General features: G+C 43.4%; 1 protein-coding gene across 2 annotated transcripts in view; it reads left to right on the top strand.

Moving 5' to 3' along the window:
• Positions 1 to 17,167, top strand: part of LOC139541981 (proline-rich protein 12-like) — a 55,719-nt gene that overhangs the window by 22,653 nt on the left and 15,899 nt on the right. For both annotated transcript variants that reach the window (XR_011668435.1, XM_071346933.1), the window contains exons 7-11: positions 5,293 to 5,741; positions 5,879 to 5,995; positions 6,795 to 6,925; positions 9,085 to 9,545; positions 10,929 to 11,048. Coding sequence is in view for 1 of the 2 variants with exons in the window: in XM_071346933.1 (XP_071203034.1) it covers positions 5,293 to 5,741; positions 5,879 to 5,995; positions 6,795 to 6,925; positions 9,085 to 9,545; positions 10,929 to 11,048 (1,278 nt within the window). In the remaining variant the exon portion in view is untranslated. The remainder of the gene's footprint in view (positions 1 to 5,292; positions 5,742 to 5,878; positions 5,996 to 6,794; positions 6,926 to 9,084; positions 9,546 to 10,928; positions 11,049 to 17,167) is intronic.

Raw genomic sequence — 17,167 nt, 5'->3', positions numbered from 1 at the left:
ACTTTGTTGAAGCACCTTTGGCACCAATTACAGCCTTGAGTCTTCTTGGGAATGACACTACAAGCTTGGCACACATGTATTTTGACAGTTGTGCCCTTTCTTCTCTGCAAATCCTCTCAAGCTCTGTCAGGTTGGATGGGGAGCGTTGCTGCACAGCTTTTTTTTCAGGTCTCCAGAGATGTTTGATCCGGTTCAAGTCCGGGCTCTGGCTGGACCACTCAAGGACTCGTCCCGAAGCCACTCATGCGTTTTCTTGGCTGTGTGATCAGGGTTGTTGTCCTGTTGGAAGGTGACCCTTCGGCCCAGTCTGCGGTCCTGAGCGCTCTGGAGTAGGTTTTCATCAAGGATCTCTCTGTACTTTGCTCCTTTCATCTTAGCCTTGATCCTGATTAGTCTCCCAGGTACTTGCCGCTGAAAAACATCCCCACAGCATGATGCTGCCACCACAATGCGTCACCGTAGGAATGGTGCCAGGTTTCCTTCAGACATGACGCTTGGCATTCAGGGCAAAGAGTTCAATCTTGGTTTCATCAGACGAGATTCTCTTGTTCCTTGTGGTCTGAGAGTCTTTAGGTGCCGATTGGCAAATGCCAAGCAGGCTGTCATGTGCCTTTTACTGACAGGTGTATAAAATTGGGCACACAGCCATGCAATATCCATAGAAAAACATTGGCAGTAGAATGGCCTTACTGAATAGCTCAGTGACTTTCAACGTGGCACCGTCATAGGATGCCACCTTTCCAACAATTCAGTTAGTGAAATTTCATGCCTGCTAGAGCTGCCCCGGTCAACTGTAAGTGCTGTTATTGTGAAGTGGAAACGTCTAGGAGCAACACTGGCTCAGCTGTGAAGTGGTAGGCCACAGAAGCTTACAGAACGGGACCGCAGAGTGCTGAAGCGCGTAAAAATCGTATTTTCGGTTGCAACACTCACTACCAATTTCCAAGCTGCCTCTGAAAGCAGTGTCAGTACAATAACTTTTTGTCGGTAGCTCCATGAAATGGGTTTCCATGGCTGAGCAGCTGCACACAAGCCTAAGATCACCCTGCGCAGTGCCAAGCGTCGGCTGGAGTGGTATAAAGCTTGCCGCCATTTGACTCTGGAGCAGTGGAAATGCTTTCTCTGGAGTTATGAATCACACTTCATCTGGCAGTCCGATGGACAAAGCTGGGTTAGGCGGATGCCAGGAGAACGCTACCTGCCCCTCTGCGTAGTGCCAAATTTAAAGTTTGGTGGAGGAGGAATAATGGTCTGTTGCTGTTTTTCATGGTTCGGGCTAGGTCCCTTAGTTCCAGTGAAAGGAAATCTTAACGCTACAGCATACAGTGACATTCTAGACAATTCTGTACTTCCAACTTTGTGGCAACAGGTTGTGGAATGCCCTTTCCTTTTTCAGCATGACAATACCTCTGTGCACAAAGCGAGGTCCATACAGAAATGGTTTGTCAAGATCAGTGTGGAAGAACATGAATGGCCTGCACAGAGGCCTGACCTCAACCCCATTGAACACATTTGGGATGAATTCGAGCGCCTACTGCGAGCCAGGCTTAATTACCCAACATCAGTGCCCGACCTCACTAATGCTCTTGTGGCTGAATGGAGAAAGAACCCACAGCAATGTTCCAACATCTAGTGAAAAGTCATCCCAGAAGAGTGGAGGCTGTTATAGAAGCAAAGGGGCGACCGACTACATAGTAATGCCCATGATTTTGGAATCAGATGTTCGAGCGGTACTTTTCGATAATTTTAGTCAGGTAGTGGATGTTGCAAACGATCACTTAGTAGTCATTTTTGGGACATTCCCCACATATTCACTATTTTGGCTGAGACTTAATTGTATACGTAACTGTCCCATAATATCGACTATCGTCTGGTACTGATAGCCTATATGTTTTATTGGCAGAGAATGTATGTAGGCTGTTATATTGTGCATCTCTTTGTGGAACCACCAAAAAAATCTCATTTATTACAATACTTTTCTTCATAGTCTTGTTGTTTCAGCTCGTGCCCCATTTTTCTTAGAATTAATTTTCACGGCTTAGCTCATGAAAAATTATGATTTTAGCCTCTGGCTTTGCAGTTGCTGTAGAATTCGGTAATTGAATCCATTTCCTGTGCACACATAGTAAAGAACTGATTAAATGAAACGATAGCCCAATTGTTATGATATATCTGATAGCTTGAACTAAATCAGACACACTGATCTTTACAGCTGTTTTTGGTTATTTGAATGAATGATAGATACCCATTGCGCTATTCCACACCAAGACAGCCCAAAAATGTTTTGTATCTCAGATTGTTCAGGAAATTCTCACATAGAAGCTTCATTGGGAGGAAGGGTCTTTGACATGCTTTTTACATTTGTGTCACAAACATGGTTTATTTTAGGCCCATTTTAGACCTATACATGCCTTTTGTAAGACCCTATGATCTGTGAACCGAACCATACATCATACAGACATCTTTGTGTAATTATACTCCTTATAGCAAGGATCATCGACTAGATTTAGCCGTTGGACGATTTTCCTTTTCTTGAGTGGCTGGTCAGGGGGCAGGAACATAATTACCAATCATTTAAGAGTGTTGGAGCAGTAATCGAAAGGTTGCTGGATCTAATTCCTGAGCTGACTCAGTGAAAAATCTGTCTGTGCCCTTAAGCAAGGCACTTAACCCTAATAGCTCTTGTCAGTCGCTCTGGATAAGAGTGTCTGCTAAATGTAAATATATTTGTAGACCGCAAATTGACTGCAAGAAGTCCAAACGGCTTTAATATTTGACTAAAACATAATTTCAAACCTTGCTTTCATTTGTTAACTATCACATATCTCTACTATGCGTGGTAATACTTTGGAACAGATTTCCAAAATGTTAATCACTTGGAGCTGATTTGCTGGTGTTTTTACAGTCTTATGTCCAACAATTAAAAAAAATAAAATAATAATAATTATAACTTTTTTGCTAAACTTGCGGGGGCCAAATAAAATCCCCAGTGGGCCAAATTCGGGCTGCCATTTGGGGAATCCTGCCTTATAGTGGGCTCTCAACTGGAGTATGTCTTAATTCTGAAATAAATTTTTTCACATTAAATTTTTTCAACATATTTAATATCTCAAAAGTACAGTTTTTAAACCTTGTTTGGAACAATATACTCTTCAAACACTCCCATTTCCAAAGTGGGCTCTTGTACTTTGGACGATATGACCCTATTTTATACATAGAAATTTACATTTATAGGTCATTAACCAATCACAGCCCTTATTTAGGATTGCACATTCGGCAAATCGCCAACAGAAGACGTTTCCTTTTAATCAATTTTCCCGTTCATCGTGTTGGTTGTGCACATAACATTTATCATAACTTCAAAATTAGCAGAGAGCCCATTCTGGAAATGTGATGTACCCGTAAAGTATATTCTTTCATAAAATGAACAAAATTAAATTGGGTACTTTTGAGAGATTAATATTTTTAATGTTGAATAAATTAACGTGAGAAATTATATTTCAGAATCTAGACATACTCCATGTGTTAGAACACACTATAACGACACAGATGTTGTCTGTATCATGTACGGTCACGGATCATAGTGTCTTACAGGAGGCATGTACAGTGCCTTCGGAAAGTATTCAGACCCCTTGACTTTTTCCACATTTTGTTACGTTACATCCTTATTCTAAAAATGGATTAAATGAAACAAATTCGTCGTCAATTTACACACAATAACCCATAATGACAAAATGAAAACGGTTAATATTTTTTTTGCATATGTATTAAAAATGTAAACACCTTATTTCCTTAAGTATTCAGACCCTTTGCTATGAGAATTGAAATTGAGCTCCGGTGCATCCTGTTTCCATTGATCATCCTTCAGATGATTTGGAAAGGCGCACACCTGTCTTTAGGTCCCACAGTTGACAGTGCATGTCAGAGCAAAAACCAAGCCCTGAGGTCGATGGAATTGTCCGTAGAGCTCCGAGACAGGGTTGTGTCGAGGCACAGATCTGGGGAATGGTACCAAAACATTTCTGCAGCATTGAAGGTCCCGAAGAACACAGAGCTGGTGGTTCCAAAGAAGGGCCTCGGTCAGGGAGGTGACCAAGAACCCATGGTCACTCTGACAGTGTTTCTCTGTGGAGATGGAAGAACCTTCCAGAAGGACAACCATCTCTGCAGCACTCTACCAATCAGGCCTTTATGGTAGAGTGGCCAGACGTAAGTCACTCCTCAGTAAAAGGCACATGACAGCCCGCTTGGAGTTTTCCAAAAGGTACCTAAAGGACTTTTAGACCATGAGAAACAAGATTCTCTGGTCTGATGAAACCAAGATTGAAGTCTTTGGCCTGAATGCCAAGTGTCATGTCTGGAGGAAACCTGGCACCATTCCTATGGTGAAGCATTGTGGTGGCAGCATCATGCTGTGGGGATGTTTTTCAGTGGCAGGGACTGGGAGACTAGTCAGGATTGAGGGAAAGATGAAAGGAGCAAAGTACAGAGACATCCTTAATAAAAACCTGCTCCAGAGCACTCAGGACCGCAGACTGGGCCGAAGGTTCACCTTTCAACCCTAAGCACACGGCCAAGACAACGAAGGAGTGGCTTCGAGACAAGTCACTGAATGTCCTTGAGTGGCCCAGCCTTAGCCTGGACGTGAACCGGATCGAACATCCCTGGAGAGACCTGAAAATAGCTGTGCAGCAACGCTCCTTATCCAACCTGACAGAGCTTCAGAGGATCTGAAGAGAAGAATGGAAGAAGCTCTCCAAATACACGTGTGCTCAACTTGTAGCGTCATACCCAAGAAGACTCAAGGCTTTAATCACTTCCAACGGTGCTTCAACAAAGTACTGAGTAAATGGTCTGAATACTCATGCAAATGTTATTTCAGAAGTTTTTTTTAATATAAATTTGCAAAACTTTATAGAAAATGTTTTTTACTTTGCCATTGTGGGGTGTTGTTGGTAGATTGAGGGGGGAATAAACAATTCAATCCATTTTAGAATAAGGCTGTAAAATATCAAAATGTGGAAAAAATCAGGGGTCTGAAAACTTTCCGAATGCACTGTAGAGGTCTAAAAAGGGCCTAAAATGGCCACTTTCATCATGATTTTCTTAGGTTCTTTTTGTGTTTTTGATACAAATTTGAAAAGCATGTTAAACATCCTTCCTCCCAATGTAGTTTCTATGTGAGAATTGACAGAATACTCTATGATCCGAAAAATATTTTTGGGCTGTTATGGCGTGGATTCGCATTTTGATTCTTGAAGAAAAATCACCACTTATCTCCTTTTATTCCAGCCTCTGCACCAGTGGCACCAGTCGGTCCCTCACCTCTCTCCGCCTCCCCCGCTCAGTCCTTCTCTCCCTCTCCCCCGCCTTCCCCCTTACTTCTCCTCTCTCTCCCTTCATCACCCCTGCCCCCACAAGAGGCGGCACAACAGAAGCAGTCCCAACCTCCGAGCCCCCTCCCTCCTTCCATTCCTTCTCTTCCTCCTGCTCCCGCCACCCTCCCTCCCTCCTCCCAGACTCCCCCGGCCTCGGATTCCCCCGAGCCAGCACTGGAGCCCCCCGCGTCCCCGGAAGACGCCCCCGCCCCTCAGGTCACCTCGCTGCACGTGGCCCAGAAGCAGGAGGATGCCGCCATTGCTGGAGAGAGCGAGGACGACAAGAGTGAGAGTGGAGGGGAAGGCATTTTCCGAGAGAGGGACGAGTTTGTGGTGCGCGTAGAAGACATCGGAACTATGAAGGTATTTGTGCATTTTTGTGTAAAATAATAAAGGCATCACTAACCACCAGATCAACAGTGTAGTCCATCTGTTCCATAAGTTGATTGTGTGTGTGTTCAGTATGTACTGTATTAAATCCCTCACCCCTCTTTCCCCAGCTGGCCCTGAAGACCGGTCGAGAGCCTCCCCCCATCTGGAGGGTGCAGAAAGCCCTGCTGCAGAAGTTCAGCCCTGAGATTAAGAACGGACAGAGGCAGTTCTGTGCCACCAGCAACGTGAGTCAGTCGGTCTGTCCACCCGGCACAGTGGTATTCATACTATTCATACCCCATTTTATTTATTTTTTTCCCCTCAAAGAATTTCTTGTTACCGGACCTCACAACCTTAATCTGTAAATTTAGATTTTTACATCAACAAAGAACCTACAATTCATTGCATTTTCATCTCAATAAATAATTTCACTCAATACGAATGTATTTTTCAAATGATCTTTCTCAGAAACTATATTTTCCCATACAATAATCTGTACTCTTAATTTTGTGTTCCACTGACCCAACACATGAAGATCACAGCTCAATGTCAACACAGAATGCATGTTTCTGTCTATCAGCAGGGCACGCATCGGAAAATGTCTTAAACATTTCGTAAATGAAAATGAGCGTTGCATAGTACAAGTCCGGATAGTCTCTTCCAGTACCGTTTCCAAAATGAGGTGCCAAAGGTGCCACTGACGTTCCACATGAAGATCACTGCTTTGTCCAACTGTGTGATTGTTGGTTTCAGGTCTTCTTAATTGCAGTCGCTGAGCATCTTACGAGTGCTATATCATAGTGACGTTATTCCTGAGATCTAAAACTGTTCCTAGATCAGCATTTTTCGTTTTCGATGATAAGAAATGGACAGTGGGAACCTGGTCCTACTCTAAGACACTATGAATATAGAATCAAATAAACTGCAATAAAGATGACCTGGAACAGACCCACTGATTTGTGTGGACACCAGGATGACTATCTGTTAAATAAGTAGCTATTAGGCATCCCAATAAACAAAATGGCTGCTCTTTCTTTTTCTTAGTATCTGGGCTACTTTGGAGATGCCAAGAGGCGATACCAGCGCCTGTACGTCAAGTTCCTGGAGAACATCAACAAGAAGGACTATGTGAGAGTGTGCTCTCGACGACCCTGGCACAGACCATCCGGACTGAGGTACGCATCTATACACCTATTTCCCGACCACGCCATACGATCACATGCAACTTCAAATGCACCTCGTGCAAGTTAACACATAATCAGATGGTTATCGTCAGAGGATTGATTACCTAGCAAGCCAGTGAGTTAAGGTAAAATCACAAATAGAGCTAGATAAAGCCAGAACAATAATATACATGCCTATAGCCATCGGTCTTGCGTGAAAATGGCTTTATTTTAGACATGTACAGTTGAAGTCGGAGGTTTACATACACTTTAGCCAAATACATTTAAACTCAGTTTTTCACAATTCCTGACATTTAATCCTAGTAAAAATTCCATGTCTTAGGTCAGTTAGGATCATCACTTTATTTTAAGAATGTGAAATGCCAGAATAATAGTGAGTGATTTATTTCAGCTTTTATTTCTTTCATCACATTCCCAGTGGGTCAGAAGTTTACATAAACTCAATTAGCCCATTCCTCCTGACAGCTGGTGTAACCGAGTCAGGTTTGTAGGCCTCCTGGCTCGCACACACTTTTTCAGTTCTGGTAAGAAATTTTCGATAGGATTGAGGTCAGGGCTTTTTGATGGCCACTCTAATACCTTGACTTTGTTGTCCTTAAGCCATTTTGCCACAACTTTGGAAATATGCTTGGGGTCATTGTCCATTTGGAAGACCCATTTGCGACCAAGCTTTAACTTCCTGACTGATGTCTTGAGATGTTGCTTCAATATATACACATAATTTTCCTTCCTCATGAGGCCATCCATTTTGTGAAGTGCAGTCCCTCCTGCAGCAAAGCACCCACACAACATGATGCTGCCACCCGCGTTCTTCATGGTTGGGATGGTATTTTCGGCTTGCAAGCATCCCCCTTTTTCCTCCAAACATAACGATGGTCATTATGGCCAAACAGTTCTATTTTTGTTTCATCAGACCAGAGGACATTTCTCCAAAAAGTACGATCTTTGTCCCCATGTGCAGTTGCATTCCGTAGTCTGGCTTTTTTTATGGCGGTTTTGGAGCAGTGGCTTCTTCCTTGCTGAGTGGCCTTTCAGGTTATGCGATATAGGACTCGTTTTACTGTGGATATAGATCATTTTGTACCTGTTTCCTTATGCATCTTCACAAGGTCCTTTGCTGTTGTTCTGGGATTGATTTGCACTTTTTGCACCAAAGTACGTTCATCTCTAGGAGACAGAAGGTGTCTCCTTCCTGAGTGGTATGACGGCTGCATGGTCCCATGGTGTTTATACTTGCGTATTATTGTTTGTACAAATGAACGTGGTACCTTCAGGCGTTTGGAAATTGCTCCCAAGGATGAATCAGAGTTGGAGGTCTACAATATTTTTTCTGAGGTCTTGGCTGATTTATTTAGATTTTCTCATGATGTCAAGCAAAGAGGCACTGAGTTTGAAGGTAGGCCTTGCAATACATCCACAGGTACACCTCCAATTGACTCAAATGATGTCAATTAGCCTATCAGAAGCTTCTAATGCCATGACATAATTTTCTGGAATTTTCCAAGCTGTTTAAAGGCACAGTCAACTTAGTGTATGTAAACTTCTGACCCACTGGAATTGTGATGGTGAAATAATCTGTCTGTAAACAGTTGTTGGAAAAACTGCTTGTGTCATGCACAAAGTAGATGTCCTAACCGAATTGCCAAAACTATATTTTGTTAACAAGAAATGTGTGGAGTGGTTGAAAAACGAGATTTAATGACTCCAACCTAAGTGTATGTAAAGTTCCGACTTCAACTGTACATTGTATATGCCTTCACTTCTCAAAGGTTTTCTTCCTACTTGTCATTGAACAGTTCATAGGACAGTGTTGTCCGAAAGATATGTCTGGACATTTTTTTACTTGCACCTTTTAAATATAAATTTCAGAGCGTGCTGTCCTGTTGAATGTCCAAGGACAAGGCATAAGAGGAAAATACTAGCATAAAGAGCTAACATGGTGTTTGTACTTCCATCTAGCCATCCAGTGTTCGCAAAAATCTGAAGTAGCCAGCATACTGAAAGTTGCCAGCTAGGGGGGTGAGAGGGCATGACCCCCACAAAATTAGGGTTAGTAGTCATCTATTTGGTTGGAAGTGGGTGGTTATAGAACTGGACATCTGAAATATGGTTGCTTTCTCTTTATTCAATTCTCTACTCTTCTTCAACAGGCAACAGGCCCTCCCCAAAATGGCGTCTCCGCCTCTCACCACCCAGACCCCGCCTCGAGCTGAGAAGGAGGAGAGGGAGCAGCGAGTGGCACCGGTGCGAGAACCGGTGCAGCGTGAGCCCAGGGAGAGAACAAGGGCAAAGAACGAACAGCGAGAAAAGGAGAAGGCGGCTGCGTTAGTGAAAGAGGAGGGGGAGAAAGAGAAGCAGAGAGAGAAAGAGAAGAGGGTGCAGCCGTCTCAGAAGCTCGAGAAACGGGCCGCCACAGTGGCAACGACAGAACGAGGGAAGGGGAAGGAGAAGAAAGGGGGAGTGGAGAAAGGGAAGAAGGTAGAGCACCCTCCCAAGTCGAAGCCAGCCAAGGTCAAGGCGGAACCTCTTCCGAAAAAGAGGAAGTGGCTGAAGGGGGTCCCCTCGTCGTCTGATTCCGACTCATCTGAGGAGGCAGCCAGCGAGGATGAGAGTAAGAAGCGTTTTTTTGCCTGTAGGGCCAGTTTCTTAGACACAGATTAAGCCTAGTCCAGGACTAAAACGCATTCTCAATGGAGTTTCTCGGAGTAAAAAGCTATTTCCATTGAGGCTAGTCATAAACTGTGTCCGGGAATGTAGCCTGTAATACTTTATTCTTTTGTGAAGCAGTTTTGAACTGATTATTGATAGTTACACCATAACACTATACAGCGCACTACTTTTGACCAGAGCCCTATGGGCCCTCGTAAGTGCCTTCAAAGTATTCATACCCTTTGACTTATTCCACATTTTGTTGTTAAAGCCTGAATTCAAAATGGATTACAGTTATATTTTTCTCACCCATCCATCTTCTCACAATACCTCATTATGAAAAAGTGAAAACATATTTTTGGAAATGTAAAAAAAATATTTAAAAAAATATCTGATTTACATAAGTATTCACACACTTTAGTCAATTCTTTGTATTAGCACCCTTTGGCAGTGATTAAAGCTGTGATTCTTTCTGGGTAAGTCTCTTAGAGCAACATTTGACCATTTTATTATTTTCAAAATTCTTCATGCTCTGTCAAATTGGTTGTTGATCCCTGCTGGACAACTATTTTCAGGTGTTGCCGTAGATTTTCAAGCAGATTGAAGTCAAAACTGTAACTCGGCCACTCCGGAACATTCACTGGTTTCTTGGTAAGCAACTCCAGTTTAGATTTGGCCTTGTTTTAGGTTATTGTCCTGCGGAAAGGAGAATTCATCTCCCAGTGTCTGGTGGAAAGCAGACAGAACCAGGTTTTCCTCTATTTTTTTCAAAACACAGAATTTCACTTCATGGGGTGTTGTGTGTAGGCCAGTGACAAAAATCTCAATTTAATCCATTTTAAATTCAGGCTGCAACACAACAAAATACGGAAAAAGCCCAAGGGTGTCAATACTTGCTGAAGGCACTGTATGTTTAGTCTAATATGTATCGGTATTTGTGCAGTCCAACTGGGTGGAGGGATTCTGTGATGGGTAGTGATATATGTGTCTGTATCTGCCCTATAATAAATGGAATAGGTGCGCCAGGCAGTGAATAGAAGGGAAGACGAAAAGAAGCTTTCAGGAATGTGTTTGGCAAATAGGTAGAGCTGTGTGTGTAGGGTTGTCACGATAATACGGTACAACATTTTCCATGGCATAAAGGAAAACACAATGCAGACTAAGCTCTTTGGCCATTTAGGAGTGTTATGTTACATTGTGTGCTATAGCTTGGAGATGAAACAAATGGGACTCTGGGTTACAACATAAGAAACCATTATGCATGTTTTCCTCAATTTCTGCTACAGGTATTGTGACAACCCTGTGTGTGTGTGTGTGTGTGTGTGTGTGTGTGTAACCTCTGCAGTGACAGTGCAAGGCAGGGTGAACAACCGGGCCATGCGGGAGATGTTCAGGAGCTATGTGGAGATGCTGGTCAGCACGGCCCTGGACCCCGACATGATCCAAGCCCTGGAGGATACAGAAGGTGAGCGCTCAACACACACACACACACACACACACGGCCCTGGACCTCGACATGATCCAAACCGTGGAGGACACAGACGGTGAGAGCAGAACCCGCACACCGCACAATACACAAACAGCCCTGAGGGGTGAACCACAAAGCTGGATAGAGAAGTTACTGTGCTAACTTTTGGTCAATTCCTAATTTAACTTGGGATAACCGTTGACACGAAGGTGGCTCACCTTTCAGTACATTTCTATGGCAACGAATGCTTTAGCTTTAACCTGCTAACTCTTCATCCTGAATGAAGTGTTTGAGTTGAGGACCAATCAAATTAGATTCCATCACTCTCGCAAAAAAAAATGGGCCATCATCCTTTTCTCCGGACCATATTTGAGGAAGATGACTGATTTTAAAATATTTTTATTAGTCAGGTGTTCTTTTGTTAAAAATAGTCATTAAAATACATGCATTTGAAACTCCATGCTCTGTAAAACTTTCGTATGACCTATCAATATTATTATTATTTTTAATTAGGAGTGGTGGAAAAGGGGTTTGTGCATTGATAAGCACACCAAAGACAACATTAACAATATAATTCATTAAAGAATGATGGCACTTCTAATAGCCTATTTCCCACCATATCCTGCTGAATTTGCAGGATAACCCGTCTTTCATTTTAATTTCGTAAAATGAATGACTGGCGGATGAATGGCACGACAATGGTCCTCAGGATCTCGTCACGGTATCTCTGCGCGTTCAAATTGGCATCGATAAAATGCAATTTGTTCGTTGCCCATAGCTTATGCCTGCCCATACCATAACCCCATCGCCTCCATGGGGCACTCTGTTCAGAACGTTGACATCAGCAAACTGCTCGCCCACACAACACCATACAAGCTGTCTGCCATCTTCCCGGTACAGTTTAAACCGGGACCCATCCGTGAAGAGCACACTTCTCCAGCGTGCCTGTGGCCATGAAAGGTGAGCATTTACCCACTAATGTCAGTTATGACGCCGAACTGCACTCATGTCAAGACCCTGGTGAGAACGACGAGCAAGCAGATGAGCTTCCCTGAGACGGTTTCTGACAGTGTGCAGAAATTATTTGGTTGTGCAATCCCACAGTTTCATCAGCTGTCTGGGTGGAAGTCCTGGGCTGGCGTGGTTACACGTGGTCTGCGGTTGTGAGGCCAGTTGGCCGTACTGCCAATTCTCTTAAACGAGAGGCGGCTTATGGTAGTGAAATTAACATTAAATTATCTGGCAACGGCTTTGGTGGACATTCCTGCAGTCAGCATGCCAATTGCGCACTCCCTCAACTTGAGACATCTGTGGCATTGTGTTGTGTGACAAAACTGCACATTTTAGTGGCCTTTCATTGTCCCCAGCACAAGGTGCACCTGTGTAATGACCATGCTGTTTAATCAGCTTCTTGATATACCACACCTGTCAGGTGGATGGATTATCTTGGCAAAGGAGAAACGCTCACTAACAGGGATGTAAACAAATTTGTGCTCAAATTTGTGTATGTTGGAAAATATCTGCAGTCTTTTTTTATTTCAGCTCATAGATGTGTTTTTATATTTTTGTTCAGTGTATTTACGAGAAACTGAACAGCGCTTTTTGTTGCTGATATTTATTATTTAAGATAATATTCAGCCTATTATTCAAAATATTTTTATATTTTGTTATTTAGCCACTAATTTCAAATGGTTAACTAAAGAACTAATACAGTTGAGATTGATTACAATCTCAACTGGGTTTGGAAAATGTATTTTTTGTTTACAATGAAAGGTAAAGTTACCCAGAAGGATTTTGACATAAGCGCTGGGAACTTTGCCCTTGTCAGTTGTTCATATCTCAATTTAATGTGTGTGACGCTTTTCTGAATAAAGTTGAGTTGGGGAAAATGTTTATTATGCCTTACTTTCCTTTGCAGCCTTTTGCTAGATCCACCTGGTAACCAAATGACTTAGGCTAATATATTATGGACATTTCTTTGAGATGATGTAAGAAAGGCGGAGAGTAACTGTGCACCTTCCAAAAATATAATTGATCAGTATCGCAAAAAAAATATTTTTTCGTGATATGGATTTTTGTCAATATCGTCATAGTTTACTCTGTCGTCTCTTTCCCTGTCTCCTGTTGCAGCTGCTTCCCACGCACACAAAGCCTTGCAGCGCACTCAAGCAGCACAGTTCTTCCTCCCCACTGTTAGATTCAAAATAAGTTTGCATGCTGCTCTGTTAGGTCAAATGCAGTTAACCGATTGTTCCAAACAAGAACAATGCTGCTTTCCACTTTGCTTCTTAAATTCCATTCTACTTTTATGATTCCAACAGTAGACTCGTGTTTTGATCTATATCGCAAATCAGACCGCTATATTTGGTAAAAGAAATAGCAATTAAATGTTTTGGTCTATATCATGTAGCCCTGGCCTAGGTCATGTTCATTAGGCTCCAAATGGAAGAAATTGGACTGAAATGGGTAGGGACTATTTGGAACTGATCATGGCATGTCCTAATGAACACGGACAGCCCTTTTCAGGAGCGCTCAAAGTTACAGAATGTTCAGATATGATGATCTATCATGTCTGATCTATTCATAACATCGCTAACTGAAAACATTCTGAATTTTTCACCTCATTCGCCTCACATCCCAGTGGCACCCAGAGAGTTAAAGTTTGGATTTGTCCATAACAAGTGCAGAAAGTGTAACTTACCCGCCACCCTTTGGACAAATCCTAACTTTCCTATGCCCCTTGGGGCAGAGAAAGGTTCAACACTGAAGGAATGGACATTAATCTTGCAATATGTCAAGGATTTTTGTCAAGTACAAGTTGCCTCATGCGTATCCCAAGTTGAGGATTTGGCCCTAAGTCATTCTTGTTATGAGTTAGATGTAATTGACATAAAGGGACACTGTAGTCCGATTCACACTATAGGGCTGAACTGGGCTAGCCTGGTTACGGGCTAGCCGTAGCTAATCAAATCAAAGTTTATTTGTCACGTGCGCCGAATACAACAGGTGTAGACCTTACAGTGAAATGCTTACTTACAGGCTCTAACCAATGGTGCGAGAAAATAAAAGGTGTGTGTGTAGGTAAGTAAAGAAATAAAACAACAGTAAAAATACTTTTGAAAAAAGAGTAGCAAGGCTATATACAGACACCTGTTAGTTAGGCTTATTGAGGTAGTATGTACATGTAGGTATCGTTAAAGTGACTATGCATATGTGATGAACAGAGATTAGCAGAAGCGTAAAAAGAGGGGGTGGTGGGACACAATGCAGATAGCCCGGTTAGCCAATGTGCGGGAGCACTGGTTGGTCGGGCCAATTTAGGTAGTATTTCCATGAATGTATAGTTAAAGTGACTATGCATATAAGATAAGCAGAGAGTAGCAGCAGTGTAAAAGAGGGGTTGGGGGGGCACACAATGCAAATAGTCTGTTCAGGAGTCTTATGAGTTGGGGGTAAAAACTGTTGAGAAGCCTTTTTGTCCTAGACTTGGCACTCCGGTACCGCTTGCCATGCGGTAGTAGAGAGAACAGTCTATGACTGGGGTTGCTGGGGTCTTTGACAATTTTTAGGGCCTTCCTCTGACAACGCCTGGTGTAGAGGTCCTGGATGGCAGGCAGCTTTGCCCCAGTGATGTAATGGGCCATACGCACTACCCTCTGAAGTGCCTTGCGGTCGGAGGCCGAGCAATTGCCGTACCAGGCAGTGATGCAACCGGTCAGGATGCTCTCGATGTTGCAGCTGTAGAACCTTTTGAGGATCTCAGGACCCATGCCAAATCTTTTTAGTTTCCTGAGGGGGAATATGCTTTGTCGTGCCCTCTTCACGACTGTCTTGGTGTGTTTGGACCATTCTTCTAGTTTGTTGTTGATGTGGACACCAAGGAATTTGAACCTCTCAACCTGCTCCACTACAGCCCCGTCGATGAGAATGGGGACGTGCTCAGTGCTCCTTTTCCTGTAGTCCACAATCATCTCCTTAGTCTTGGTTACGTTGAGGGATATGTTGTTATTCTGGCACCACCTGGCCAGGTCTCTGACCTCCTCCCTATAGGCTGTCTCGTCGGTGATCAGGCCTACCACTGTTGTGTCGTCAGCAAACTTAATGATGGTGTTGGAGGCATGCCTGGCCATGCAGTCGTGGGTGAACAGGAGTACAGGAGGGAACTGAGCACGCCCCCCTGGGGAGCTCCAGTGTTGAGGATCAGCGTGGCAGATGTGTTGCTACCTACCCTCACCACCTGGGGGCGGCTTGTCAGAAAGTCCAGAATTCAGTTGCAGAGGGAGGTTTTTAGTCCCAGGTTCCTTAGCTTGGTGATGAGCTTTGAGGGTACTATGGTGTTGAACGCTGAGCTGTAGTCAATGAACAGCATTCTCACATAGGTGTTCCTTTTGTCCAGGTGGGAAAGGGCAGTGTGGAGTGCAATAGGGATTGCATCTGTGGATCTGTTTGGGCGGTATGCAAATTGGAGTGGGTCTAGGGTTTCTGGGATAATGGTGTTGATGTGAGCCATTACCAGCCTTTCAAAGCACTTCATGGCTACGGACGTGAGTGCTACGGGTCTGTAGTCATTTAGGCAGGTTGCCTTTGTGTTCTTGGGCACAGGGACTATGGTGTTCTGCATGTTGGTATTACAGACTCAATCAGGGACATGTTGAAAATGTCAGTGAAGACACCTGCCAGTTGGTCAGCACATGGTCGGAGCACACGCCCTGGTAATCCGTCTGGCCCCGCAGCCTTGTGTATGTTGACCTGTTTAAAGGTCTTACTCACGTCGGCTAGGGAGAGCGTGATCACACAGTCTTCCGGAACAGCTGATGCTCTCATGCATGCCTCAGTGTTGCTTGCCTCGAAGCGAGCATAGAAGTGATTCAGCTCGTCTGGTAGGCTCGTGTCACTGGGAAGCTCGCGGCTGTGCTTCCCTTTGTAGTCTGTAATAGTTTGCAAGCTCTGCCACATCCGACAAGCGTCGGAGCCGGTGTAGTATGATTCAATCTTAGCCCTGTATTGACGCTTTGCCTGTTTGATGGTTCGTCGCAGGGCATAGCGGGATTTCTTGTAAGCTTCCGAGTTAGAGTCCCGCACCTTGAAAGCGGCAGCTCTACCCTTTAGCTCAGTGCGAATGTTGCCTGTAATCCATGGCTTCTGGTTGGGGTATGTACGTACAGTCACTGTGGGGACGACGTCCTCAATACATTTATTGATAAAGCTGGAACCATTCTAGAAAGGACAAGGCGAGAAGAAAGTATCTGAGTCAGCACAGTGTGATTTGGGTCGGCCATACAGTGTGAATAAGGTACAGTGTGTGTTCGGGATAGTTTCTGACCTTTAGCCTTGATTGTTTCGTGCTCATTTCTGAAAAGCAAATAGTGTTATATCAGCTGTAATATGTCGGTAAAGAGTTTGATAAGGGAAGGCACTGCCAAACGTTCAAATGTTCATTTGAATGGAAACAGTGATGTTTTGAACGACCAGTTGAATGTTGTGATTATGGTAATTGTTCGGTTTTGAGATTTCAAATGGTCAAACCCATATAGGGTTGCAAAGGGTTGGGAATTTTCCATGGGAAGTTCAGCCCAGGAATTTTGGGAATTTTGCTTAACTTATAACAGTGAACCTTTTTTGTGGGATACACATAAGGCAATTCTAGGTCTTGTGGCATATTTTGGTTAAACTATCCCCAATTCAATGGAATTGCAACCTTCTGCATGCACAGTGCATTCTTCCATTACATGTACAGCTGATTCTCAAGATCCTGCACACTAATGAGATTCTATTGAGCCCACACTACTACACTGTCTGAGCCAAGGACTACATGCTTTCTGGTAAGTTTTGATTACAATACTGGGTGGGGTGAATATATTTTATATGACATGCATGATTTGTTGTTAACTAGTAAATAGTAGCCTACAGCAAAGCGTTTAAGTAATTTCTAACTTGTTAACAATTTCTGCTAGTTAGTTTTTGCTACCATGTGGGTTTTAGCTTGCTTGAGCCTGCTAACTGAGGAGGGTTAATTCACCAGTTTCCATACATGTTTCATTTGAAAACATTTATCTTACAAAGGAGTTGTTTAATCTAACTGCTTAACTATTTATCTGTACATGGAATTGTATTCG

This window comes from Salvelinus alpinus, chromosome 17 (assembly GCF_045679555.1).
Source record: "Salvelinus alpinus chromosome 17, SLU_Salpinus.1, whole genome shotgun sequence".
Lineage (NCBI taxonomy): Eukaryota > Metazoa > Chordata > Actinopteri > Salmoniformes > Salmonidae > Salvelinus > Salvelinus alpinus.
This window is presented reverse-complemented; position numbering and strand designations above follow the sequence as displayed.